Source organism: Onychostruthus taczanowskii, unplaced genomic scaffold (genome assembly GCF_017590055.1).
Source record: "Onychostruthus taczanowskii isolate IOZ18803 unplaced genomic scaffold, ASM1759005v1 scaffold166, whole genome shotgun sequence".
Classification (NCBI taxonomy): domain Eukaryota; kingdom Metazoa; phylum Chordata; class Aves; order Passeriformes; family Passeridae; genus Onychostruthus; species Onychostruthus taczanowskii.
The window spans coordinates 518,725-545,451 of NW_024498862.1; the positions used below are offsets into that span (position 1 = coordinate 518,725).

Consider the following 26,727-nt stretch of genomic DNA (forward strand, 5'->3'; position numbering starts at 1 on the left):
TTATGCACTAATACAAAGGCGTATATAGTATTTATGAGATGCTTAATCCGTGTGCTAACCCTCTGCACAGAAGCAGGCTGAGCTCAGAAAAACTTTCCTTTTATGACAAAGGAAAGTCTAAAGCTAGCAGCTTTTATGACAAATAGTGCCAGCAACACCTATTTCTTCAGCTTTAGAAGCTCCTACTTCCTTCCAAAAGAGAGAAGACGAGGAAGGAAAATGAAACAAAGGTCCTAACACTCCAGCTTTGGATCTGGACGAGATTAGATCCTGCTGTAAATTCAGGACAAGCCTTCAGAGATGTGTGGTTATTTCTCAGACCATTTGATTATGATTTCACAGCAGCACTGTATTTTGGGACCTTGTGCTGGTCAATCAATGCCAACCAAGAGAGACTCTCCTACACCAGCATTTTGTAGCCTGGGGCTGTTCTCTGAGGGTGCTTTGCTCTTGCATTACAGCATGTTGGTTTGTTAATGTGTTCACTAAGCACAATTCCCTTGATTTGCTTAAAATCATAGAACGAGAGAATGTTAACACATTGTAAACAAACAAACAAACAAAACACCCACCTCCAAACCAGAAATGTTACTAAATGAGTAAATTTTCAAGGCAAGCACTCTACATTACATTTTCAAGGAAGCTTGGGAGAAGAAATAACACACACTGGAAAGAATTCCTTTTCATGGTAAAAACAATCTTTTCTGTGTAGAGTGTTGGGAGAGGGTGGGCAGGAAAGAAAGATGCAAGTCTCAAAACAATTTCCCAGTAGATAATCAAATACAGGCCCTCTAATTTTTTAACATCATGGACTTCAGATACATGATTTATTCACCAGTGTAAAAAATAAGCCAAACCCCAAACAAGGCTAATTCCCTTTCTGTAGGTCCAAAAAAATACTCACTGATGCAGATCACTAATTTTCACCAATCCTAAAAAACTCTGTCTGTATGGAGCATTTCTTCCTCTCTATCAATATCAGAAAATGTAGAAGGCTGAAGAGGAAACAAAAGTTAAACCAAACCATTTAAAAATACAGTACTGTGACAGATTTTATTTAATTTTGATCGATACTACATGCTTACTACGACTAGGAACAGACATGCCTTTTTTAGACTTGTTTGTTTTAGACTTTTATAATTTTTTTTAACCTATATTAAATGTTGACCTAAACTTTGCTGTGCCTTGGAAATCTGGCTCAGGAGTTAACTGCAGGAATTTTTATTTAAATAGATAAGCACTTATGTTTGAAAATAAGACAAAAACAGGTGAACAAGAAAATTAAATAACAAATTCAGTTCATACAAATATCTCTTACACTATGTACTAAATCATGTTAATTAGCTGAGGTCTTTTCAAAATTCTTAAAATACTTATGAAACATTATTTACAAATTTTATAAATAAAATTTAGGCCACTTAAATTAACCAATACAACAAAAAAGTCACCTTTTTGTATGGTATGTACTAAAAATGTTCTTGTTTATTGATCATAACCCAGTTTGCAGTATAAAATGTTTGTTCACTTACATCAAAATGGGTTCCAATAGAAAGAAGGAAGGTATTGTTTCCAGAAGAAAGCAATCAGTATAATAAATGCTTAAAATCAATGAGACTTCTTAATGTTCTGTTCTGCACCATTTGCAGTCATTTTTAAAAGTCCCTTCTACAGTATTTGTCATTTGAACAGCTCATCTCAAAACAGCAGAGACATGGTTTTAGTAACAGGAAAATACTCAGTACATTGCTCACATATCACAAAGACCTTACCAGGAGGGCGAGGCAGAGAATGGAATGTCAGTGGCCAGCACAAGCCTTTACAACATTTAACTTAAAAGGCAGCATTTATAGAACTAATCACAGACTATACACATCCTGCACTCATCAACAGCAATCAAAAGGACTGGAAAATATACATTTAGGAAAACAAGACTGATGATTTTCCATTACCTCTGTTAAAATTAATGCTTTGCTCCTTGTCTTTTGTTTTAAAACCAGCACTGACACCATCAACAACTACAACTACTTTTTTCTTTAACATAATATATGGCAGGTAACTACTGTACTTGAAAAATGTACAATAAAAGGTGAAAACCCACTGAACTTCCTATGCAAACACATGAAAATATAAAGCCATATAGATTCCAAAGTGCCATGAATACCAAATTCAAGTGATGGTTTATAGCATGTAGGAAAGAAACGAAATGAATCTTGCTCTATGGGTTGCTGAGCCCTTCAGCTGTATCCTCAGTCTCCCCTTTGGCAGCTTTGGTGAGAATTTCCATCCATTTAATCTGCAGCTCTTCATCTTCTGCACTGAAATAGAGAGTTTGATGGGACTGGCAAAGCTTAAAAACGTGCTTCACATCAAACTTCTCACCAGAACCTGGTAAACTGACTTCATAGCCAGGCAGAGGGATTGGACGTGGGCTTCGTCCATCCTAAAGGAGAGAAAACAAATGTAAGGATTTAGGACCAAGTGCAGTTTGAGGCAGGAGGCGGGGTACACTGCATGGAGCCGACAGGCACACACTGCAGGAAGCACACAGACGCAGTCCCAGGCTCCTTGTTCAGCGCTGCAACGAAGGAAGCGGGGACAAGGCAGTACTGACTGCAAACCAGCAAAAAAGCAATGACTTAGTGGTGCTTTGTTCTTCTTTCACTGATTTCTTTTCACAGTAAATATGGCCGGGGATTTTCATATAATGTCATGTAACTTATGTGTGTGTCTTTTGCAAAATTTCCTCTGCATTATATACAGGCAATGGGAGCCAGCTTAGAAGAGTTTGATGTTGTCCCTTTTGAACATCTTGGGATATTTTGTAGGATTGGTTAAAAGGAAGCAATTAAGAAAAGCTGGACCCTGAGAGATACCAAGGCAACTAAAGGGCAAAGGAAGAGTCTTTGAAAGAAAAGACAATTTTTGATTTTCAGTAATTTATGATGCCTTTGAGAGATGTCAAGAAAGCCAATGCTCAAATTCTTGACCATCCTTTCAAAGCCAGATTGACTCACAGATCTAAGGAGCAATATAGCTCTCTAACAGTCACATCTTGAGCATCAACCAACTCCTCACCTAAGCTCTCAAGAAAGATATATTTTAGCAAGGCAAGGTGTGCCATGGCCAAGCAACCTCCTCAACTGCTCCCAGCAAAGTGTTTCTAAAGATGAGTCCCCAAACTGAAGTTTGAATCACACAGGCATCAAGCATCTGTACAAAGCTGTCACCTGTAGGAGCTGCTTGTGTTGCAGCCCCATACCAAAGCCAACGAAGCATCCCACAGAGAAGTGGCAAAGTCATTCTTTTGTCAGCCCATACCAAATGCAGATGCCTTGGTAAATCTGGAAGAGGACCAAAACTCTGAGAACAATGGCCAAAAAAGATGCCTACTTTTCTCACACTTTGTCTAAAGTAATTCCAATATCAAAACTGCTCACATCAATGAAGACACATACATTAACTAAATGGGCAAGAAATACAGTAAAAAATGTATCAGCATTTATCAATACAGGCTTCTTGATTTATTCATCTGTTGCTTGTTATTGTCATGCAAAAATGCCAGAGTCCAACTGCTTAAAGATCAAGCACTGTTCAAGGAGATTTAAGGCAGCTTTAGGCCAAACACTTAAGTTACACTCAGTTCCCATTTGTGTAACTAATTGTCCTAAATGCAGCACAGTTTCTATTCCCTGAAACCACAGCCACATCCCTAAAAACAGGAAGGTCTTGCCCATGCAGAAGAACTGGCACGTACAAAGCAGCTCCTGTACACGTGGCACTGCTCAAGCAAGCAAACATGAAACCGATGAACACAAATGGACAAGAGCACATGCATGCTCAACCATGCCTGTTTCACTGGTCTTGGTTTGGAAGAGTAGACATTTAGACTTGTCAAATGGAAAATTGTAGGTTGCCCATGACAATGACAAATGATGTTATTTGTAGCCACGAAGTGCACTGTAAGAGCAAATTGATGTTTGAATTGTATGTGTTGCACCTACCCAACATGTGCAGACACAGGCAAATTAAGCAGTCTGCCTTTGGTCTTGCATCCTCCCTTAATATGCTGCCCTTGACACTTTGTCTGTACCTGCCTGATCCAAAAGGAAGGGATTTACATTATCTCTGAAAAACTGTACTACTGAGAGGTAAAGGTGAAGCATTTGGCCTTGAGGAATACCCCACCCCCAATCCAGACTTCTCTTTGGGACCAGCAGCATCTGTAGATGTCTTTTGCTGCTGAGCCCTTTCCTCCTACCTAAAGCCCAGTAAATCCAGCAGCTATTATGCACCCATGAGGAATTCCAGCCTTATACTGAGCATGTAAGTAGGATTTACAGGCCTTATAAGAGAGATGAAATTCATGTTTTCGTTTTGAGAGCCTACAGGATTTGGCTGGTTGGACCGTATTTTAAAAAAATATTTCTGCATGCAACATAGTACAACTGCATGATACTGGTATTTCATCAAACCAAAATATCCAATGCTGAAAGAGCTTCACTTTAGGGCTGATTACAATAATTTTCCTCAGACAGTGAGTGAGTGATAGATAAAAATTTATGGATGTGTAATAATGTCAGCAATCACAAGGATAGTGCACTCATCCTGACTCTCAGCAGCACAACACAAATGGGTTATTTATCTAGGTCATTAGAGCAGCATGTATTTATTACTTTGTTACAGCCATTGCAACATCCAGGGTTTAAGATTTGGGAACAGACTACTCAGTGCCACCACACAGGCAGTTCTGATTCAGGCACCCCTGCATACAGACACACCTCTGGCACTGCACAGCTCTTTGCAGTGTATAAGCCCTTTTGGACAACAATGACCCACCAATGGCATTTTCCCCCTCCTATTTCCGAGTGGGCTTAGAAAATCCAGGATTTTTTCTACCCAAACTCCACTCTTTATCCACTCATGATCTAACCCCAACCTTACAGAAGTCATTGAGAGACTCCTGTAATCTTCAGGATCAAAAAAGGGCAAGCAGAGGTTAGTGCAGGGCCAAGTAAAGCTTCTACTAAACAGGATCAACAGGCAAGCAAAAAAAAAATACTTCTCAAAAACCCTGAGCTCAATTTCAAACTCCGCTACTCCCTTATTTTCTAAAAGTAAATCACATTTACATGACGAGTGGAAAATTTCTCTTCTTTATAAAGCAAAATTTTCTCTTGGATCAAGCTTGATCTGATATATACATAAATATACTAACTCTAACCATACTAGTTTTACCCTTCATATTTCTCCAAAATCCATTACTTTTCCAGCTATCCGGGAAGCCTTTGCACGTCTTAGTCAGGTAAGTTCATGTCAGAGCTTTGCAAGTAGCTGTGCATTTTACAAGGCCAATGGGGGCAGAAGGTCCAGGTGGAGCCCTTGAAAAGACTAATTTATCTTAAAACTGCTTCTCCTTACACTTGAAGTGGTCTTTGCTTATAAGGAAACTCTTATAATTTCACTGAGATAAGCACGACAAACAGTTGTACAAATTGTGACTCCATTTGAGGACAAATCAAACTGGTACGATTCCCAAACCTAAATAAGCTGGGAATTCTCATGCATAAGGTCTTATGCAAGACTTGAACTGTGAATACTCAGGGGATTAATTCATTCTCCTGGAACAAAAGAGCAAAAAGAGCAGTTTTCTTGCTATTTTAAATCTGTGAGTCATGTTTCTACCTGCACTAGCATCCCTTCTTTGGTGTGAGGGCCAGGGGTGCAGACGAAGAAGCTTTCACTGTATTCAAAGCTCCAGATTCAGCTTGGTTTGCTCCTTCTTCCCAAGAGGCAGCTATTATTTTTGTTCTTTTTAACAATAATCCCCCGACTTTCAAACTTCTACAGTCATGCTTTACTCTACGTTTCAAGACCTTTAATGCTGTTGTTGGCATTATTATTCCCAAAATACACATCTCAGGCACTGAAATGCTTCTTTGCAGGTCTAAAGAGGTCTGTGAGATCCATGGAGGTGGTTATGCAAAACAGAACTATGCCTGCGAAAAGAATATTTAAGCGTATGAGTTGCTCCCAAATGATTCCAGACATTCAGCCACCAGTAATGAAGCTCTGGAAGAGATTTTCCTCAGAAGTTTAGTATATCCTATGCAAACCAGAATTAACAAGAATGTTGGATTAATATCAAGAAATTGGACTTCCTAATTTTTTCTTGCAGTTGGATGCAAATTGAAGTGTACAAATGGGAATGGCAGGCCCTTGAAGAAAGGAATAACTTTTTTTTTTGTAGTCTCATTCCTGACAGTAAATGCTGGTTTTGGAATGTAAGATAAACAACCTGGTTCTTCTGCTTTCTTGATACTTTATTGGGAGAATTTTCTCACCGCTAAAATAGTTGAGAACACTAACCTCTAAATTTAACTGTCATAAAATTGACAATCAGTGCAAAAGGCACACTTTTCCCTTAAAAAAAAATAGCATCTTACTAATAATATCAGCAGAGGCTCAAGATCAAATTTGGCAGGACACGGACAAAGTACACAGCAACTGAAGCAGTGAAGTTCCTCCAGCTTCCATCTGTGGTTTTGCAGGGCTGTTAGGTGGCGCCTGCAGAATCAAGCATCACTGAATTTGCACTGAATGCAGGTGATTTATGCCCATGGATTATTATTTGTGCTGTACTGCAACAATCAGTTGGGCAGTAGGAGAAATTCTCAATCATACTGTGTAAGGGGTGAGGTGTAGTATTGCATTTTATGTAATTTATTTTATTTTAATTTTATTTTATTCTGTCTCATCCCTCAGAAATGTATGGGATATCCCAAGCCTGTGGTCCTGCCCTGAACCATCCTGTCTCTGTAATCCCACTGGCCCAATGTGATTCTGCGCCCACTTCAATCTCCCTCTTAAGCTGTGCTAGTGAGACCAGTCGCTCTCTTAGCCTTTCCCCCCTCTCAGCCTTTCCCCCCTCTCAGCCTTTTCCCCTCTTGTCCCTTCCCTCCCCCAGGCTCCCCCTCCTTCCCCATTCCCCGCTCTTCCCTCAGTTGCCATGCTGTTCCTGGGTGTGGGACCCCCAATAAACCCCCATCAATCAGCACCCTCGGAAGCCGTGTGGAGTCTCCTTGCCTGCCTGCTGCTGCCAGCCAACCCCCAGCCCAGGGGGCTCTCCAGGGACACCCCGGGGTGCCCCCACCCCAAAACGAACCACAACAGGGTGTTGCTTCCTCTCAATTTCTCACCCCTGCCACCTCTTAGATGACACACGTTGTTTCTATGTGAGGAAGGCCAAAGAATTTAAACTTCTCTCCTTCTATTTCCACTCTCCTTGCCCAAACATGAGACAAGCTGGCTTGCTTTGTGTGGATGCAGGGCTTGCACTGGCCCTTGGCTGAGGCACAGCCTACGCGTCAGTTCAAAAGTTCTGCGGGTGAAGCTGTTCTCTCTGTGTGGCTTTTTAAAGCATTGTTCCTTTCTCCAGACCCTGGCTCCAGAGAGAGCCAAAGAGTGGATTTGCTGCCTTTGTTTTAGTGCCTTGTCTGAGGCTGTTTGCTTTTCCAATGTGTAATTTCAGCCACTCATGTCCTGCTGACTAGGAGGGAAACCAGGCAGCTCGCTGTCTGCAGGAAAAATTGGAGGCTTACCCATTGTGGGGTTGGAACCACAGATGGAGCCAAGGGGGCTGAAGCTCCAAATTCAAGCTTTCAGCCTCTGAGCACTATGTTTAAAATATTACACAAATTTACTTAGAGCCAGAGGTGCTCCTCCTGACAAGCTGCAAAATGAACACAGTACTAACGACAAGGTGTAGTATTTGTCGATCAGATACAGGGTGAGCTTTATTCTGAAATGCTTTATAAAACCACAGGGAAAATTTATTTCCTGGACTGTTCCTAGCCACAAACAGATGCTAATAAAAAGAAAATATTTTTATCACTACAACTACAGCAGGGTAATTGCTGGCTGAATTCAGTTCCATTACTACTTCCATCCCACACAGGAGATATAAAAAGCTGTGTATAAATGTGTCAAATGCCACATGCAAAACTGGATAAGGGGAATCTCCTTTCAGCATTGTCGTTCTTCAATGCTAAGGAAGCATGACAGATATTTCTAGTTTGGATATAGATGTTTATATCCCTTGATTTTCATCACACAAAAATGCTAGTTAGCTTCAACAGTACATTTAGAGATGAAAAAACCTCTTATAAATGTAAGTATTTCAATTAATGATAAAACCCTATGATGCTATGACAAGGAACTTTATAATTTTTCAGGCTGAAGAACAACTACATTTTCACAAATTCCTCTATCCCATCAAACCAGAACTAGGTTTAAAAAAAAAAGAAGCTTGAACCAGCAGCTCCAGCAATTGCAATATCCAGCCTCCTTTGCAGCTCTATATATTTAACAGGAAAGTGCTTTTCCTAACGACAGCATAATAAAACCCTTGACTACACCTATCTGAAACCTTAAAAAAGCTAAAAAGCAGAACCTAATTATCCTTGTTTGTCCTCTTTTTTTGCCAAAAATTTGAATGGAAAAGCAACGAGCTTTAACATTTGCTCACAACTGTATCAGCAGTAAGTACAGGTAACAGGGTAACCTAAAATCTCTGAGGCTTTGTGCCATATTCAGAATAGAAAATTCAGTTCTGTTGTTGAAACCAAGCCAAATCCTTTGACCCATTTCTCAGCTCAACATGTTTAAACTTATGCTTTTCTTTTCTGTGTGTTAGCCCTCATGAATGCCATCTTACCTGGCTGCTTCCTTGCAGATACAGAACAAGAGGTTCACTCTTGGGGATGGTCACCCACATTTTGTACCAAGTCTTCCCTTTTTCAAGGAACTGGAGGTAGCTGCTGAAGAGGCTGTTTTCAGCCACAAGGATGCTTTGCTTCTGGATGAAGGGGAAAAAAAAATAAAACAGAGCTATTTCCATTTATGTTGAAGTGTGTGAAGTACTTAGAATTAAATATAAAATACTCAAATGGTGCAGAGTCAAATAACACTTGAGAGCAAATGCTGGGTAGGCCATAACCAAATAAGAAATTAATAATTATTATATACAATTAAGAAATAGCATAATTCCATGTAACAGAGGCAGAGGCTGAACCACCATTCCCAGTGGACATGAAGCTAAATTCAACTTCCACCCAGTAAATTGAAAATGGTAATTAAGATGATGCAGCTCATTTCTTGCTTAGCAAAGTAGGCAGGTAGATGTCTTCAAATTAATGCAAAGGGTTTATTAACAGAACCTCTTGTGCATGGTGGAGCCAAATCAGAGTGCACAAAAAAAAATGGAAGAAATTGTGCTCTGATAAAAAGGAAAGAAAATCAAAATTCCTGTTTGCATTAGGATTTGCACAGAAGCCTTCTGAAGATTTCTGGCAGATGCTAATAACATTTGTTAAGTGGCAATCTCTTCAGCTGCTACTAAGCTTGTTAAGAGAGTTTAATATAAATAGAAGGGAAAGAAAAAGCCTGACTCTGATCTTTTATTTCTATACACTGGCTTTCTTGCATTTTACCTCATCCTTTGAAGATTTTACAAAGAAACTAGCAGCCTGAGTAGAGGAGGGAAAAATGACATGTTTCCTTGAGTTTTTACAGCTTTTTGTTGTAATCTGCTTTCTGAAGTAAAGCCATGGGTCCCATTTCACTGGTTTGGCTCTTGGCTTTTCCGATTAACAGGGCTCTCTCTTCCCTGTGTTACTGTGCACCAGTAGGGAAGGTGCAGGTTTGGACCTGCACTTTCCCTACTGAAACAGGAAAGTTTGTCATGAGCTGTCACAGGCTATAGTGGCACCTATAAAGAGCTCATCACCTGTAGTCACGGCTGGAGCATGCATCACAGAATCACATGGTTGGGGTCAGAAGGGACTGTAAAACCCATCTCATTCCAACCCCCTGCCACAGAGGGCAATATTTGATACCATATCTGAAGGTTTTGATGGGGTCAGGTTCCGGATCCAGAACTTTTTCTGTGCTCTGCAGACCTGGCAGCTCAGGCCAAGGGGGACCTGTGGTTTGACCCCACCCTGCTGCTGAGATCCTGGACGTGTTTAGGTACAAAGCTGACAAAGCCCCCAAGCGACAGAGTTGCTACATGGAATTAAAAGTGAAAAAAAAGATCTTATTTTTTGAATAGTTACTGTGCACAGCTCAAGATTGGAAATGCACCATAATAAAAAGAAGTCAGAGGGTTTTCCCTCTTTTTTGTAAGTTTGGAAGCTGAAGCTTAGCTGCCAAGCCTGTATGCATCTCTGTGTGATCAGCATCCGATGATGAATGCTCGCCATCTACAGCTGCAGATGTGTTCAATGAGATTTATAGGTCAGAGGATTAAATCCCATGGTGGGGCAGAAAAGAAAACTAATTTGATTAGCTTTTAATAAATACACTAAAAAAAGAGAGAGTCTCACAATGTTTCTTAGGCAAAGACTGTACCTCTGCAGCTAGTCTTTTCTTCTGTTCCCCAACTCCTTCCACCCCAGGGCTGCAGGGGCTTGCTGGGAGCTGCAGGAAACACTCTTTACACACTCGATTATGGCGGCTATTGTCTGCAAGTGGCTTAAACTCAGAGCATTTTGCACAGATCACCTGTAACAGACAGATGGTGTTTAATTAGTCATGTTTAAAACACAACCCTTTATCAAAGAGATTGACTTGCAGAATGGTTGCTAGTAAAGCAAAATTCCATGAAAGCTAATGTAAATGTAAGATAGACCGATATAATATTTACTATATCTACCTCCATTAATAACTAATATGCTTGTGATCCCATGCCATATACCAAAATACCAAATTAAGGAAAACGTATGTCTTTGGGGAAATACTGTATGACTAACAGCATGCAAATTTGCTTTTCTTGCCTTTTCTTACAAGATTTTATAAGTCAAAAAGAGCTTAAGTTGATGAAGCAATTAGTGCTTTTCAATGGTTTAAGAAGGACAGAGTGAAAGTGGCTGACATTCCTCATCAATCAAGGACATCCTGGAGAATTGAGTAATCCAGAAAGTACCAACTATTTTAAGAACATAGTCCAATATATTATCCATTAAAAATTAATTGTCTGCCTCGGCTGCCAAGAGCGTGCAGTGGCACATTGGGCCCGAGGAACCGGAGCTTGGAAACAATGCTGGATCTTCAGCTCCAGAACCTGTTTTCATGCTAAAAATTTGTCTCTAATACACCTGTTCCAGGGAGACAAATTGTCTCCAGGGTGTCAGCCTGATGGACATCCATTCTGAATTTCTGTACAATAATAACCAAAAACCCACAGCACACACATATGTTACATGGTTCACTGTAAGAATTTAATTACTATATAAAGAGGACTGCCTTAATTGAGGAAGTGCTACCCAAACAAAAGCAAGACAGCATTTTTAACAACATGATAGTCTTTCCTGTTGTGGTGTGTTGTCATGGTGTGCCTCAGTTTCCCCGATCCCTCCCCTGAAGTTTCCTTTCCCAGGTGGCGAGTCAATCACCTCTCCTTTCCCCAGCCCTGACTCCTGCTGGGCACTGTCTATCAACCCAGATATTCCAGGGGAGCATCGAGTGATTGGCAGGTTCAAAGGATGCTCTTGCCCCCCAGTTAAAAGGGAGAGCACAAGGCATTGCACAACAAATGATGGTTTAACGATAAATTATTCATTTTGTAATTCTTGTTATCTCTTTGTTCCTGGGGGAAAGCCATTATTTCATTTCTTTAGTAACACTGACTTTGCAATGGGATGTTTTAAACCCCCAGAAATGTATTTCATGATTTAATAAAAGCAAACCCAGAAGATTGAAAATCCCAACGCTAGGGTAGAAATGCCTCCTCCACAATTTAATTTCAGTTGCTGAGACTGAGGTTTCTTTAAACACCTTAACTATACATTTAGATCTCTCTACATCTGAAAATTTATCTCTACTTCAAATGACTAATGTTATTTAAATAACATTACTCTTAGTTGCATTAGGAACACTGAATGAGGTTTCAAATCATTTTGCAGAAATCCATCTCATCTTGGTCATGGTTGTGATTTACCAGAAAAAAAAAGGGAATTCAGCCATTGATAAATGGCTCTAGGGGAGGTGGCTAAGGGCCTTCAGTAACCCAGCCTCTGGGATGGATTTTCTTTGGTTTTTCAAGCAGGAGGAAAACACTTTTGCACAACATTTCTTTAGGGAAAGAAATGCAGAATCACGGAGTATGCTGAGTGGGAAGGGAGCCACAAGGATCACGAAGTCCAGCTCCTGGCCACACAGAGGGCATCCCTAAGAGCCACACCCTGTGCCTGAGAGTGTTGTCCAAACTCTCCTGGAGCTCTGGCAGATTTGGTGCTGTGACTGCTTCCCTGGGGAGCCTGTTCCAGTGCCTGACCACTCTCTGGGGGAAGAACATCTTTCTAACGTCCACCCTAAACCTCCCCTGACACAACTTCAGGCCTTTCCCTTGGGTTCTAGAAAGAGATCACAGAAAGAGATCAGAGTCTGCCCCTCCTCCTCCCCTCAGAGAAAGTTGTTGACCCCAGTGAGTCTCCCCTCAGCCTCTTCTTCTCCAGGCTGAAGAGAAGAAGTGCCCTCAGCTGCTCCTCACATGGCTGCACTTCTCCAGCTTCATTGCCCTCCTCTGGATGCTCTCTAATAGCTTAATACCATCTTTAATATTGCATGTTCAGCTGTTCATTTTAGAAGAGCTACTGTCTGGTGAAGTGAGGCTGTCTTAAGGCCATTGTTTCTGCAAACAAACTACAACCCCCTCCCCTGATACACACCCACCCCCAGGAAAAGCACCACCTTTCTTTCTATCCACTGAGACACTGAATTTGCCTTTAAACCAGCACAAACTAGGACCCTTGCACCAGTTTTGCTGTTTTCCCCCGATATCCAGAGAGTGAAGCAAGGGTAAAAACCTGCTCTGTCAATGACTTGCCATGAACCAGAATGTCTTTTAATCCCTACACTGATAAAATAAAAAATTGTCTTCAATGGTCTCCGCAGAAGAAATTCAAGAGCTTAGCGTGCTGGGATACTTACTGCCCCACACTGCTTACAATGGTGCCGCCTCTTTGTGATGGAGTTGAAGCTCTCGCTGCAGCTCTTACAAGACTGTTTCTCTTTGTCTCGCTTGGATTTGGAAGATTTCCTAGAGGAATCACTCTGAAATTAAAAGTACATGTATGTGATTAAAAATAATAAAAATAATGGCAACATTGTTCATAGAGTTCTACTGACAAAGACCCTCTTTGGGGTTCACACCATTTTAGGAAAGAATTTGCATGGCTCCGCTGCTTGCTTCAGCTACAGGGCTGGCTCAACCATAAGGGGTCTCAGGGGGACATAATGTGGTCTCAGCCCCTCTCTGCCCACTCATCTCCTTACTGCCACGGAGCAATCTCTGCTCCCTGTCTGGCAGTGCAGAGGTGGAGGAATAGGCAAGGTGGGCATCTCAAGAAAACTTCCCTTTCAGCATTCACCTCTTCCTTTTTCAAGATACATGTTGACTTTGTGAGTGTGCTGTAAACTTCCCTCCCTTGGTGGGAAGGAGATGTGAAGATTTGGGGGAAAATGGCTTAACTGAAGAAATGAATGGTGTTAGGAGTGGACTTTGCACCACCCAACTTCAAATGCTTAATTTAGGAGTTTTCTTAGTCTCCCTCCCAGCCAAAGATGAAGCATAAGGCTCCTCAGGAAGGCAGGGACACCGATGCCAGGGACCTGCACTATCTGGAACCTGCTGTCTAGGTGGCCAGGCAAGGTTAACCTCTAAATCCCAGTCAATACCTGAAGTTACTCAGCAAACCCTATTGCACAATTTCCTGATAAACTGAATAGCATTACTGGATCCAGCATAAGCTTGACTTCCCATGCCTGGAGGTGTTTAAAGCCAGGTTGGATTCAGCTCTGAGCAACCTGGTCCAGTGCAAAGTGTCTCTGCTCACGGTGGGGGTTGGAATGAGATGATCTTTAGGGTCCCTTTCATCCCAAACCATTCCATGATTCTATGATTAACATACAGATCACGTGCAGATCACAAAAATACAATCTGCTGTATAAAGATGTCTTTAAGTGTTTGATGAATGCCAGCAATATTTCATAGTATTTCTCAACATTGTCAAAATACAGTGAGAACAGAAGAGTTTGAAACATTGCTATTGGAGCTGCAGAAAAGATAATAAAAATGAAAAAGTCTTTATTACTTGGCAAATTCCAGAGAGCTATAATAGAAGAAAGACCTTTTCAACTAAAAGTTATTTAACTACTGAGACTGAAAAAGAATTTTAAAAAAAATTCCTTTCTGTTCCTGTGAAAAAGAAGAGACCTTCCTGCGCTGGCGGTGCCCTCATCCTGCCCAGTGATGGCTGAGGTGACCTTACCACATACTCATAACACATCCTCTGAACAAAGAGGCTTTTGTAGCAAACAAGGACATGCATTGTAATTCACATTGTTCATTGTAGATAAATTTAACAGTCACTTTGCAACTGTGTCCTTTATTACACAAGCTACTTTATTTACTGCTGATGCCCTTTAAAAGATGTGCTAACACAGAGCTGCCCTCACTTCAGCATCTTGACAATAATGAGCTTGAATAATTGCCACATTTCTCATCTTTCTCAATATACCCAACTCCGTTTTGAAGCTGCTGAGTCTGACAGGAAAAAACACTCACATAAAATCTGTTCAGAGCCAGGATCTACTTCTTTCAGACTAGGCTGTTTTGACTGCTAATTTGCTTTTACTCTACTGCATTTAACTCTCTAAATCTTGACAGTTTCCTTGGATTTTAAAATTTTGGTGGTGAAATAGCATATATCCCAGCAAGAGGTACAACTCATGCGGCTGCAAGATGAAGGCCTGTGGCAGGCCTTCTTAGATGAGCAGACATCTGAACTTAGTGAACTATGCAGCCTCCATCTGCTTCTGAAATGCAGGGGAGAATCACCTAAAAGCTGGTAGGAACAGCAAGAAAAGCAGTGGGTGTAGGAGACTAATGTCACCACATTATTTATTACTTGCTATACAGTCGGAGAATCACGCAGTCCCAGAATGGTTTGGGGTGGAAATGACCTAAAAGCCCATCCAGTCCCACCCTGCCATGGGAAGGGACACCTTCCACTAGCCCAGGCTGCTCCAAGCCCCAGTGTCCAACCTGGCCTTGGACACTTCCAGGGATCCAGGGGCAGCCACAGCTTCTCTGTGCCAGGTATTTCATTCTGTCTGGGCCAGCAGGTTGTTCATGTAACTCAGAAATACAGTCTGACTGTAACATGAACTACAAAGCAGTTTCAATTATTTTCCTTCTTATTATGCTCTTACAAGTGTATTTTCCATTTATAAATTAACTACCTGGAGCAACCCACAATGGGGTTGCAATCAGCATTTCCAGCAAATTCTGGAAATGCTTACTATAAGTGAAAAATAATTTAAAATTATATAGCAGATTTTGTACTTTGTAATATTTTAGTTTGTTTCTCTACATGCCAACATTATACTGGCAAGACTATGTGTAAGACATTTTCCACAGGCTCATATTTCCTCCTGCATACAGAAGTCTGAGCATAACCTGCAGTAGCAGTGCAGAGCAGCCAGACAATTCAGCAAAGAGGTACCACGATGCTATAGACAAGCAGATGATCCTTCCTGCAGTAGGACTTCATTGTCTGGTAACGCAAATGTGAACGTGAATGCTGAAGAAAACCCCAGAAGCCTCTCAGGCAGGCTGGGGAAGCACAGGAAGGAGCTCCCAGTGTGACGGCCACCGCTACCACCAAGTGGTTTGCATGTGAAGCTGTTGAGCACACAATGTATTGCTTGTGCTCTCACTGAGCTGTACTAAAGGGATGTCAACACTAAAAACTCTTCTTTTCTGAAGCTGCAACTAACATTTTTATTCATTATTCTCTTGATATTATTCCTTTTTAGCAAAATTAGAGCCCTGAATCAATACTACTACAATTTCAGGTATTTTTAACTTTGTGTTTTTGATCAACTCCGTTTTTTTTCTATGTCAGGAATTAAATTTTTCTTTAAATACATGATTTAAGGAAAGTTACTTAACATATCAAGATATGCTATCATATGCTAAAAAGATACAAGTTTTTTACTTAATTACAAATAAAATGTATATACTTAAGACCAACCAAAATTTTTATGTAGGCTTGGGGTCTTTTTAATACTATAAAACTTTTTTTTTTTTTAAGTAGCTCACTAAATACAGCATTTGTAACTAAAGGCAGAAAACACTAATCACAAAACTGACTGTAAATAAATTAAAAATTGTTAATCAAAGATATTAAGTGAAGACAGAAAATAACCAGCAAGGAGCACACTAATCACAAACACTTATAACTTGGTTTTTTAATAGGTCAGGTTGCTGCCTTGTTTAACAGCTTTGCATTGACACTATGCACTCTACCAGAAGGTTCCAAGCTTGGCCACAGGTGTGGAGGTGCTGCTAAATGACTCATTTGTTCCTTAAATCATCATGCTAATACATAACATCCTACAGCACATCTCTACAGGTAAGGGTATTTTTGGTGGCTGTTTGTTCTTGTTGAGGCTAATTTTCAGTAAATTCAACTGACCCTAGGCATTTCCTGAAAATCTTTCAGTCTAGAAGAGAGAGATAAGAATAATAAAGAACAGACCTTATTAAGGACTCAAACCCTCAGTTTGATTCAGCAACAGTCACAGCCATTTTACTGAGCAAAATGAGTAATACCTTTGAAAGTATATTTTCCTTTCGTGGCAGCCAATGTTTTACAGGCCGGAGACATACGAAAGTACTATCACCTCTTCCTCTGCACTAGCAGAAACATGGAAAGCATACTGTGGAAGAAGTGTTACTCACAATGTGGCTCTAGAGATGAAATCCTGAGTTACACAATGCAACAGCATTAATCAGAGAAGTTTCCTGGTATCTTTTGCCCTTCTCCTTTCAATCAGCATAGCTCCCTATCACAATTTAATTACATGCACACAAAACCAAACAAAAAAAAAACAACACCAAAAATCCCCACAAAACAACAAACAAACAAAAAAAGCCCAGACAACTCTCCCCCTTTCCAAACCCAGTGCTACAAACTGAAGAAACCAACTCTGATGCGCGTGCAGCATATATCCACTACCGAAGGAGTTATATTGCTTTAAGAAGTCTATTCATGCTTTGAGGACAAACCCCCTCACATCCAGCACTGTTAATAAAGTAACAAATTGGTTGGAGAGTTTATTTCCTGGTTTTTGTGACACATCTGAGCAGGATTCAAATTCCCCGATGCTGCAAACAGCAACTATCTGTGGATATAACTTAGCCAGGAAACTAATGACAGCACAGCTGAGGCCACAGACAGGAGGATAGAAACCCTGTAAAACGTATATCGAATATGATTATTTTTTCCTGCTATAAAAGAAACATAACCCACCCCTCAACACTGCTCTGACTAAAGTATTAGCTTCAAATTACTCACCCCTCCTACTGCACCACCACCATCTGCTCCTGGCATTGATTCAACTGAGCTGGTGCTGGCTATCTGAGGAGAAAGAGAATAACACAGAACAGTTTCAACATCGACATTCTTCCTCAATTATATTAAACACTGAAAAGAAAACAAACAAACAAACAAGAACCCCCAAAAACCAAAAAGAAATTTAAAAAGAAAAAAAAAAAAAAAAGAAAACCAAGGTGGTGGTGGTGGGGGGAAGAGAAAGGAAAAGAGTTTGCTTTCAGCCCCTCAGTTCTTTGCTTGTGAGCACACTTTAATTCATAAAATCAGATCACAGAATCATAGAATGGTCTGAGTTGAAAGGGACCTTAAAGCTCATCTTGCTCCAGCCCCCTGCCACGAGCAGGGACACCTTCCACTACCCCAGGTGCACCTGTTGCACATGTGCTCAGCCACCCTCAAATATGGGGTGGGCTCTGATGTGGATGATTTTACAGATGGCACTGAATTGCCAACCTTCCTTTGGGTGTAACCTGTGCCTGTCCCTCACATGCTGCAGAAAGCCAGTGCCAAAGTTTGAAGGACACTTCTCTATTGGAGCCTGCCAGCCAGACCAGCAAAAGCTGTGTGAAGGCACTAGATTCTGAGAGGAACAAAATTTACTCTATTAAAACACCACTCAGAGTTAAGTTTCTCTTCTTCATAATGCATTTCAATCCCTAAATAAATGTGAAGTGGCATCTCCATTTATACAGTTATGGAGATGTATATGTACTAAACACACATAGATATATATTCCTATAGGGTTCATATATAATATTCATATATCTATATGTATGCCATATATATGGATATATATACACATTCAATAGTATTCAATACATATAAAGGGCAAATAAGCATTGTACATTGAGTACCAAAATCACAGGCAACATTCTAAAAAGAATGGAAAACCACCTTATCTGCAAATTAATTTACAGGGAGTTTGCTAGTTTACACGAGGTGTTCAAATGATTAGATTCTTTATGATAAATTCTCCTGTTATTCCCATAATCATTCTTTCTTTGCCAATCGGACATCTCTTATTTCAAGATTATCCCAATAGCCAGTGCATTTTGGCACACCGGCTTGGTTTCATTTTAAAGCAAGAAGGTTTAATCTCTGTTTGAGTGGCCAAATTGAAGAGCTATTCATTCTGATGCCTCATCAGATTATTTATATTCTAATACTATCAATCAACTCTTTAGAACAAGGAAAGGAGCAAATGCATCCCTCGGAGCCAGGGCTGTGTCACCCTAGAGCACTTCTTCAGGGAATACAATTGAATTAAGGGAAGCATCACTACTCAGCTCTAACCAGCTATTTCGGCCTCTGCAAAAACCCAGCAACCCTGAGGTGTTCACATCATCTGTTCCTCAGTCCTCTGCAAAGGGGGTTCTTTTCACTGGAATCCTAATCAACCCAGGGTTTTACTCTGCTTAGTAAAAGGACATCTGTGTGCTGTGATGGGACTTGGAAAAAGAAAAATGTGGAGGAAAAACAGGGTTTGAAGAAGAGCTTGAGAAAAACCCCAGCAAATTTAGGGAAAAGAGTAAATTCCTCCAGTTGCCTATTCAGATCCCCATGTCTGTTTGTTTATTTGGAATAATGGGCTAAAAATCAAATACCCTCTACTCTTACCTGGAAAATATTTCAAAAGGACTTCTCCCTGTTACATTACCACTCACAGTGTCTCAGAGCTGGTAACAATACAGTTATTGACATGTTTGTCAGAACCAGCCCAGATCTATGGGGAAAGAAACAGGGCCATCTAACATTCATGGTTTATCTAACAGAAGCATTCTCAATCTCAAATCCTAGGGATGCCACTTCCACAGAGCTCAGCTTTTTGCAGCACTTTTCCTTGCCAGCCTTCCAAGACTGCACAAACTGGGTCCGTCACCACACCAGGAGCCTCCAACTCTTCTGAGATGAAGCAGTGGTGAAAGAGGTCCTTTTCCTTGGTAACATTTTTAGATGGTTTTAAAAACCTTTCACATAGCCTGGAAATGCTGCAGGTGAAAATGGAGGAACTAAACCACAAAGGAACCTGAAAGCTTACTAAAAACCCTTTTAAAAATTCCTACTGCTACCATCACCTGGCCTGGCATTGATTTGCAACAACACTGGATATTCCCCTCCTGAGAGGTGAGAGTTCATTAATTGCTGAAGACCTGCACAGGCATAATCTTAAGAGCAGGTCAAATTTCAGATCTCTCCACCTCCCAGAAACCACAAGTCTTCTGTAGGCAGATTTCAGGCTGACACCATCCCAAAATGCTGGTATGAGCTTATGTGAGTCAGCAGGGAAACACAAGCATGGTCAGAGTTGCATGCACTGGTCATGAACTGCAACCAGTCCTAAGCACTGTAAGAGAGAAAATGTATGGCCAAGGATGGGAAAAAACCAATTTGACTCTTTTTGTACAGGCTAATTTCTAGTAGCTGTTACAGATCCAGACAGGAATCCATGAATACATATCCATTTCTCCACTCATGAGAGGAAAAAAAAAGGGTTGCTTTTTCCTCTAAAGTTGCTGCCCAGTATTCCATAGATGATATGCCTGGTGGATGCTACCTAGTGCGGTGTATTGCAGTTAGAATGTTCTCAGTATTTGTCCAATTTTCCTTACAGAAATACTTTCAGCCTGTTTTAACTGACAGCAATTTCTGTCACATTTAGCTGTGACATCAGTTTCAAAGCTGATTATCTAGAGAAGATAATCTAAAAATGCAGGTCAGTATTCTGGCATTAAAGAAATTTCAGTACAGACTGCATTAATATACAGCCAGGGATAAACCAGACTCCTGCTCTGCTTGGCTTTTACATAGAGTATAAATATGAGGCTACACCATGAACACAGAAGCAAAATCAAATTGAATTTACAAAGCAAAATAATAATCACAATGAACTTGACCAGATGCTGTGTCTTTATTATACAGAAATAAGTGTGCTTATTAGTTTGCTTATTAGGAAAATATTTTTTTCCATCAAAGCATCCTGGCTCTGAATGCTGCCATAAGTTAACTGAAAAATATAGGCATGAATTGACTATTTTCTGTTTTTTTTCCCCAAGTATTTTTAGCTGATGAATAGTTCAGGATAAGTAAACAATGCCAGATTCTGAAAATGGCTCATTGCTGGCAGCTATCAGCAGGATTCTAGACTCTAGAGTGTTGAGAAGATCTTCACTGTCAATCTGATTATGTGGGGATGAAAGGCATACCCAACATCTTTCCTGAAGCCCCTGGGAAATCAGGCAGATAAAAAAATCCAGAATTTTTATCTGAGTCACCAAATCAGTCCTGAATCTCCAAGAGCTGTCAAAAATGGTTAGGTACTAAAACAAACAAACAAACAAACAAACAAACAAACAAACAAAAAACAACAAAAACCACAAAAAAACCAAACAAATAATTTAGAAGGCAAGGGATGGGGAAGATAAAAAGCTCCCAAAATTCAATCTCTGCAGATGGACCTTCTCTTCCTCTGCTCCAAGATCTACCATGTCTGAAGTCATAAAAGTCACAGGCAGCACTGTATGATATTCCTAAATATTTTGCTCTCTCAGGCCCCATTCCTCTTTAGTTTGTAGCAAATGCCTGTGACTAAGGTTATCACCATAATTTTCAAGCTGAATGGAGAGATACAGTCGTCCTGATGTCAATACTTCTAAAACAAAGTTCCTAGCAAACACAGAGTGATACCTTATGGCTGTAGAGAAACAATAAACTTTCAAGACTATATTACGTATTTAGTTGAAGAGTATTTTTCTGAAATATATTTACTATCTATAAGACAATATTTTAAGATCCTTTATAAATGCATAATTTTCCTTCTGAGTCTTTAAAATATTTTAAATAATAATAAAATAACATCAAAGAAATAATCCCAAAATTCATCTCTGATGAGATGGGGAAAAGTAATGAACAAAATCCCCCAGGGACACAAATAACATTCCAGACAACTAAGCACTCATAACATTGAGGAATTATACCTGTTCCGTTAAAAAAGCCACCAGCTTGGAAAACATGCCTGGTGCATCTCTGGCAATTGAATTGTCCTGGGTAATTAATTCTGTATCTTCACGGCTGAGTAACTGTGACTGATACCCATTTGAGAGCCAGAGAAATGGAGATTACTGCCCTGTAATGTCATATAAAAATCCAGAACAAGACTCCACTATTTTAAAATTAGCTGTGCAAGTCTTAACTGTTGGTAAAACTGTTCTGGCAAAGGAGAACAAAACACTGGTACTTACTGAGGAATCGGGAGGATGCTCCTCCTCTTGTGAAAAAGAGCTATTGAAAGCTCTGAAGGTCTCACTGTTCTGTTTGTGCTTTTCTATTGTGGCTTGAATGACCTGAGACAAAGATGTTAGCAAAGATGAGAATCATCACCAAAAAAATTTCTCTCATAGGAAGATGGGTGGGATTGTTATTTGGTGAAAAACCCTTACACTTGTATAAATGAAAGGGAAACTTAAAAACCTTAAGTGGTGGCGTTAAACCCATAATTGCTTCAGTGAAAAACTAAGACTGCCACCAGGCAGTATCTTTACAAGTCAAATTGGAATATTCAAGGTTTGATGCCTCACTGGGCTTGAGGAATGCAGGAAAGGCGAGCCCAGCTGGAGCACCCAGATACTTTCTGGGGCCAGCTGGTCAGCACTGGGACCCTGACTGAGCTCCACACTTCTCCATGAGCAACTCCACCACACTAGCCCACCCAGCTTCCCTGCACAGCCACATTAATTCAGAACCCCAAAACAATGATTTCAAATGCTGCCTGCATGATGATTGCCCTCCTTATCATTGGTGCTTTGTACTAACATGAATCCATTCCCTCTTCTCCTCTTCTGTCCTGTTAAAACAAAAGAAAAACAGAGAAAACATCACCATTCTACTTAAAATATTTTCAGTAAATTCAATTCACAGCTTCACAGCTTTATATCCATTAGATTTTTAGCTTTGCTACCCACTATTTTAAAAACATTATTGATAATTATTGACAGTAATTATTACCAAATGCCAAAAATACTTGAATTGTTGACACAGTGGACCTTACAAGCACTACTATAAACACTGCAAGCGTTCAATAAAGGCAATCAACACATTTTGACTTAAGACCAACATTCTCTTACATATCTAAGTTACCCACCTCTGCTGCTCACCTTATGATTTAAAGCTCTGTCACACTAGCACAGCCCGTAGATCAATTTCTCCACACATATTCACAAACCTTCAAAGACAGAACAAATATCATACCTGGCTTGTAGTTCCAATGATCTCTTTTTTCCTGTTATGGAAAATGTATGAGCCACATTTTGCTTGGCAATTTCTTGGACCTGTAAAAACCACATCAGCTTTTTTACTCATTGAACTTGTCTTTCTAACATTTTTAATGACTTACAAGTACAGTCATTCTTTGAAATGCTTAGTTGAAAGGATCACGTGGAATAAAGTATAGAAGTAGAAAAAATAAGGGATTGTTTCCATAGTTACCTGTCTTGCTACAGAAATTGTGTGTCTGTATCACCAATCAGACTCCTACAACTGTAGGGGGAGGTGTGCCAGCCAGGGGACAAGGAAAGGCTCTCAATCCAAACATGTCACACAGTCACCATTATTGTGCTCCCCTTTGAATGATTCTTATAAAAATTTTAAAAGCCCAAGTGTCAGAGGCTGAAATGTTATAATTTATGTCTTAAACATCTCCATGAAAGACTTTTGCTTGTTATAGCAGAACTGTACAAAAGCTGCAGAGAAAACCACCAAAACCCTGAATGGAGCCCTACACTGCTCACTGATGAAGATAAGATAAAGTCAGGGGAGAAGAATACATTCAGAGAGGGATCAAGCTTAGCACCTTCAGGGTAGAGGTCACAGCCAGTCAGCTGCCAGACTGGAACAGACCCTCACACCAAAGGGTAGGGGGAGGAGAGGTTTTGGGTGTGAGATGAAAAAGCCTCTGATTCGAGCAGTGAACACCCATCCTCTGCTGTGCAGAGGAGCTCAGCTGTGGGCCCCTTCAACCTGGCAAAAAAACATGGCATCCACATGAAGGACAGCAGAGTCATGACCCATCAAAGACACCCCCCAGAGGGGTCCCCAGACCCTGCACCAGAGATGATGCAACAGATCCATAGTGTTGCAAAGGACAGTGTCAAACGTGCCCTACTCAGGGGAGGCGTGTGGGAGTTCCCACCTGGCCCAAACCACTTTATTAATCCACTGGACTCCATACTTTCCAGTGACACGTGGCAGGGGGACTCTCACCACCAAGAAGAGCAGATGGAGGGGAGCAATGAAACGTTGTTGGGATCCTGGGAAGGGTGATAAACTTCCACCTAACCCATGTTACCCTCTCCCTTTCTTCCCACTCATGGAAACCTCTTTTTCTATTTCTGTACTTATTTTCTCTTTCTTTCTCTTTGCCTCTTTTACTATTAAATAAAATATACCACTTTTTTTCAGCACCAACATCTAACTTCATTTGATTTTAATCAAGTTTTGGGGTATATTTCAAACCTTTCTGGGTTCAATCCATTTTATTCACAGAGGCCTAGTTTCCTTTGGTCTTCTGTATTAAACTGGTTCATAACATCAACCAACCAAAAAAACCCGAAAAGAGAAAGAATCATAGAATCACTAAAGTTGGAAAAGACCTTTAAGATTCTCAAGTCCAACCATCAAAACAGCACCATCACATTCACCGCAAAACCATGTTCTCAAGTACCACATCCATAGGTTTTTTGCACACTTCCAGAGATGGTGACTTCACACTTCCCTGGGCACCCTGTGCCAAGGCTGGACAACCATTTCAGTGAAGAAATATTCCCTAATAACCAACCTAAACCTCCCTTGGTGCAACCTGAGGCCGCTTCCTCTCATCCTGTCACCCATGAGAAGAAGCCAACCCTCACCTGGCTAAGCCGGGTTTTAGGATTCTATTATGTTTTTACATTCATGTAATGTTATGTATGTAGATTCAGCAGGGATCCAAAGCTATCAAGAATATTAAAAAAAGGGAAAAGAAGAGATGCAAACCTGCAGTCCTGCAATGTCAATCTTCTCTCGGACACTGAATTTCTGGCCGATCAGCCTCAGTTTTGGCACACAGTACAGCACCATGCTGTTAAACTGCAATGAGGCAACAGTTTAGCTTAGGCAGTTACATGCTGGACACAGCCTGCACTATGAAAATTTAGGGCGCTGGTGTGTTTTACTCTAAGACATAGCTCTCAAGAAGAGATGTAAGGTGAAAGTGAGGCTGATGGATCGTCACCAAAAAATGTGGGCAGACAGAAACACTTCAGACAGTCACTTCTCCCTTCTGCCCCTCCCTCTGAATTGGACTGCCTTGAAAGGACGAGAGCCCTTCTCCCAGTGCCAGTGAGAGCTGGCCATCTCCTGCAGCAAGGTGGTTTGGCTGGAAACCACTTCCTGTGGCACTCTGCAAAAACAGCCTCTGAGAGGGGAGATGGAAAAGACCTCTTTGTGCCAGCAAAGGCACAGCGTGGAAGAAAGAAGGAAATCCTTGAGGAAAAAGTTACAAGAGACAACTGCTGCTCAGTTGGTGAATGTTTTTTGTCTTTAAGCTTAGGAAGATGGAAACGTACCACAGGATCATAGATACAAAGTATGGTTTGGGTTAGAAAGGACCTTAAAGCCTATCTCATTCCACCCCCTACCATGAGAAGGGACCCCTTCCACTAGACCAGTATGCTCGTAGGCCCATCCAACCTGAGCACAGCCCTGAAAATAAAAGAGCAACTGAAACACTCACCAGGAATAAATACCTATCCTGAGCTGTGCCATTCTTTGCTGAAAGTTTCTGAATGTGTCCTTCTTTAATGAGCTCGTTGGCCGGGTTAACAATATCCTCTTCACCACCCAGGCGCTCATAGACTTCCAAAAGCTTGTGCATCTTTTCCTGCCAGTACAAACCCCCAGCAGTTTAAATTTAAAAAAAAAAATGATTCCATGTGGTCTATTGCCCACTGTTTAATTTCTGTTGTAAATGTATGTAAGTTGAAAGAAAACAGTCTTTCACTTCCACTATTGCTTTTCATACTCTTCAGTGCTTTTCCCCACTCTGAATTAGTCATACTGGATTAGTTATACTTGGATTGTACCATTTAATGACACTTTAAGATAAATTTATTTGATACTTTTAGACTATTACTATTCAACAATAAATATGTATTATAGAATCATAAAGGTTGAAATAAATCTCTAAGATCATCAAGTCCAAATATTAATCTTTGGAGCTTTAGAAGCTATGTCCAGTAAAATCAATGGCCGAGTTGGAGACCTGTATGTTACCAAATAATGGAAGCACGATTTATTTCTTCTACTGCACCACAACAGGAGTAAGCAGCCAACAATTAATTCAACCCTTCACTAACTTTTGGGGATTTTGCTACAGCATTCACTTTCAGTCTGGTTTGGACCTCATGCAGCAAAATTATTATAGCAGCCTTTTCCAATGGATTCTTGTGTACTAACAGAAAAAGCAACCGACACAGAAACCAATGAGGCAACAAGTTGTTTCATATTTCTGATATCTGCAGAGATACTGTACAAAGCCCCCAGGAGTTGTTAAGAGGCCTGAAACCAGAAAAATTTCCACCAAAATATATCCTTATCAAGAGAACATGCCAGACTCAAATAGAAACAGATGGTTTCCTAACTATGTTTTCAGACGTACTGGCAATACACAGACATCAGCTGGCTACTTCCCCATAGCAGCCACAGGAAATGTGGTCTCATGGTGTCCCCACCAGCTGGGGGAGGAAATAATGGCCTGATAGGGAAGTGAATATAAACCTTGGACCCCCAAATGTTCAATGGGTGCTAAGCTAGATACACAGCATTTCAGGTCTGTTTGATACAAAATATCCTGAGACACCTGGGTGTCCCAAAGGGATAACATCTGCAGCTGTAAAGCCCATTTACTTTAATGGTAATGCACTAGCTCTTCTATAAGTAAAACATGTGCTAATGTCCAAAATCCTCACAGTCTGATTGCCCAGCTTTTGAAGCACAGCTTTCTGAAGCTACTGATGCATGCAAAATGCACATTCTGTGCACTTAAGATGGGTCAAAATCAAATCAAACAACCCTAATTCTGTTTAAGAACTGTAGGACTAAAAAAACAGTGTGAAAAATCTTCAAGGACATGTTGTGAATGGGGTTAATTATAACACTTTCAACACTTTTCAAGGAAAAGCAAATAACGAGTTTTATGAAGACTTCCTTTTTCAGCTAATTGGGTCCTTCAGAATGA

At 40.6% G+C, this 26,727-nt stretch overlaps 1 protein-coding gene across 4 annotated transcripts in view; it reads right to left on the reverse strand.

The window, feature by feature from the left end:
• Window positions 1-1,457: 1,457 nt before the first annotated feature.
• Window positions 1,458-26,727, reverse strand: part of FGD3 (FYVE, RhoGEF and PH domain containing 3) — a 97,717-nt gene continuing 72,447 nt past the window's right edge. For 3 of the 4 annotated variants that reach the window (XM_041399602.1, XM_041399599.1, XM_041399603.1), the window contains 10 exons: window positions 25,225-25,371; window positions 24,486-24,578; window positions 22,704-22,783; window positions 22,269-22,299; window positions 21,698-21,799; window positions 17,421-17,483; window positions 12,988-13,110; window positions 10,408-10,560; window positions 8,714-8,854; window positions 1,458-2,440 (listed from right to left, as the gene is read on the reverse strand). In XM_041399602.1, the coding sequence (XP_041255536.1) occupies window positions 2,216-2,440; window positions 8,714-8,854; window positions 10,408-10,560; window positions 12,988-13,110; window positions 17,421-17,483; window positions 21,698-21,799; window positions 22,269-22,299; window positions 22,704-22,783; window positions 24,486-24,578; window positions 25,225-25,371 (1,158 nt within the window). In that variant the 3' untranslated portion in view covers window positions 1,458-2,215. The remainder of the gene's footprint in view (window positions 2,441-8,713; window positions 8,855-10,407; window positions 10,561-12,987; window positions 13,111-17,420; window positions 17,484-21,697; window positions 21,800-22,268; window positions 22,300-22,703; window positions 22,784-24,485; window positions 24,579-25,224; window positions 25,372-26,727) is intronic. The other variant, XM_041399600.1, reaches the window with a different exon arrangement.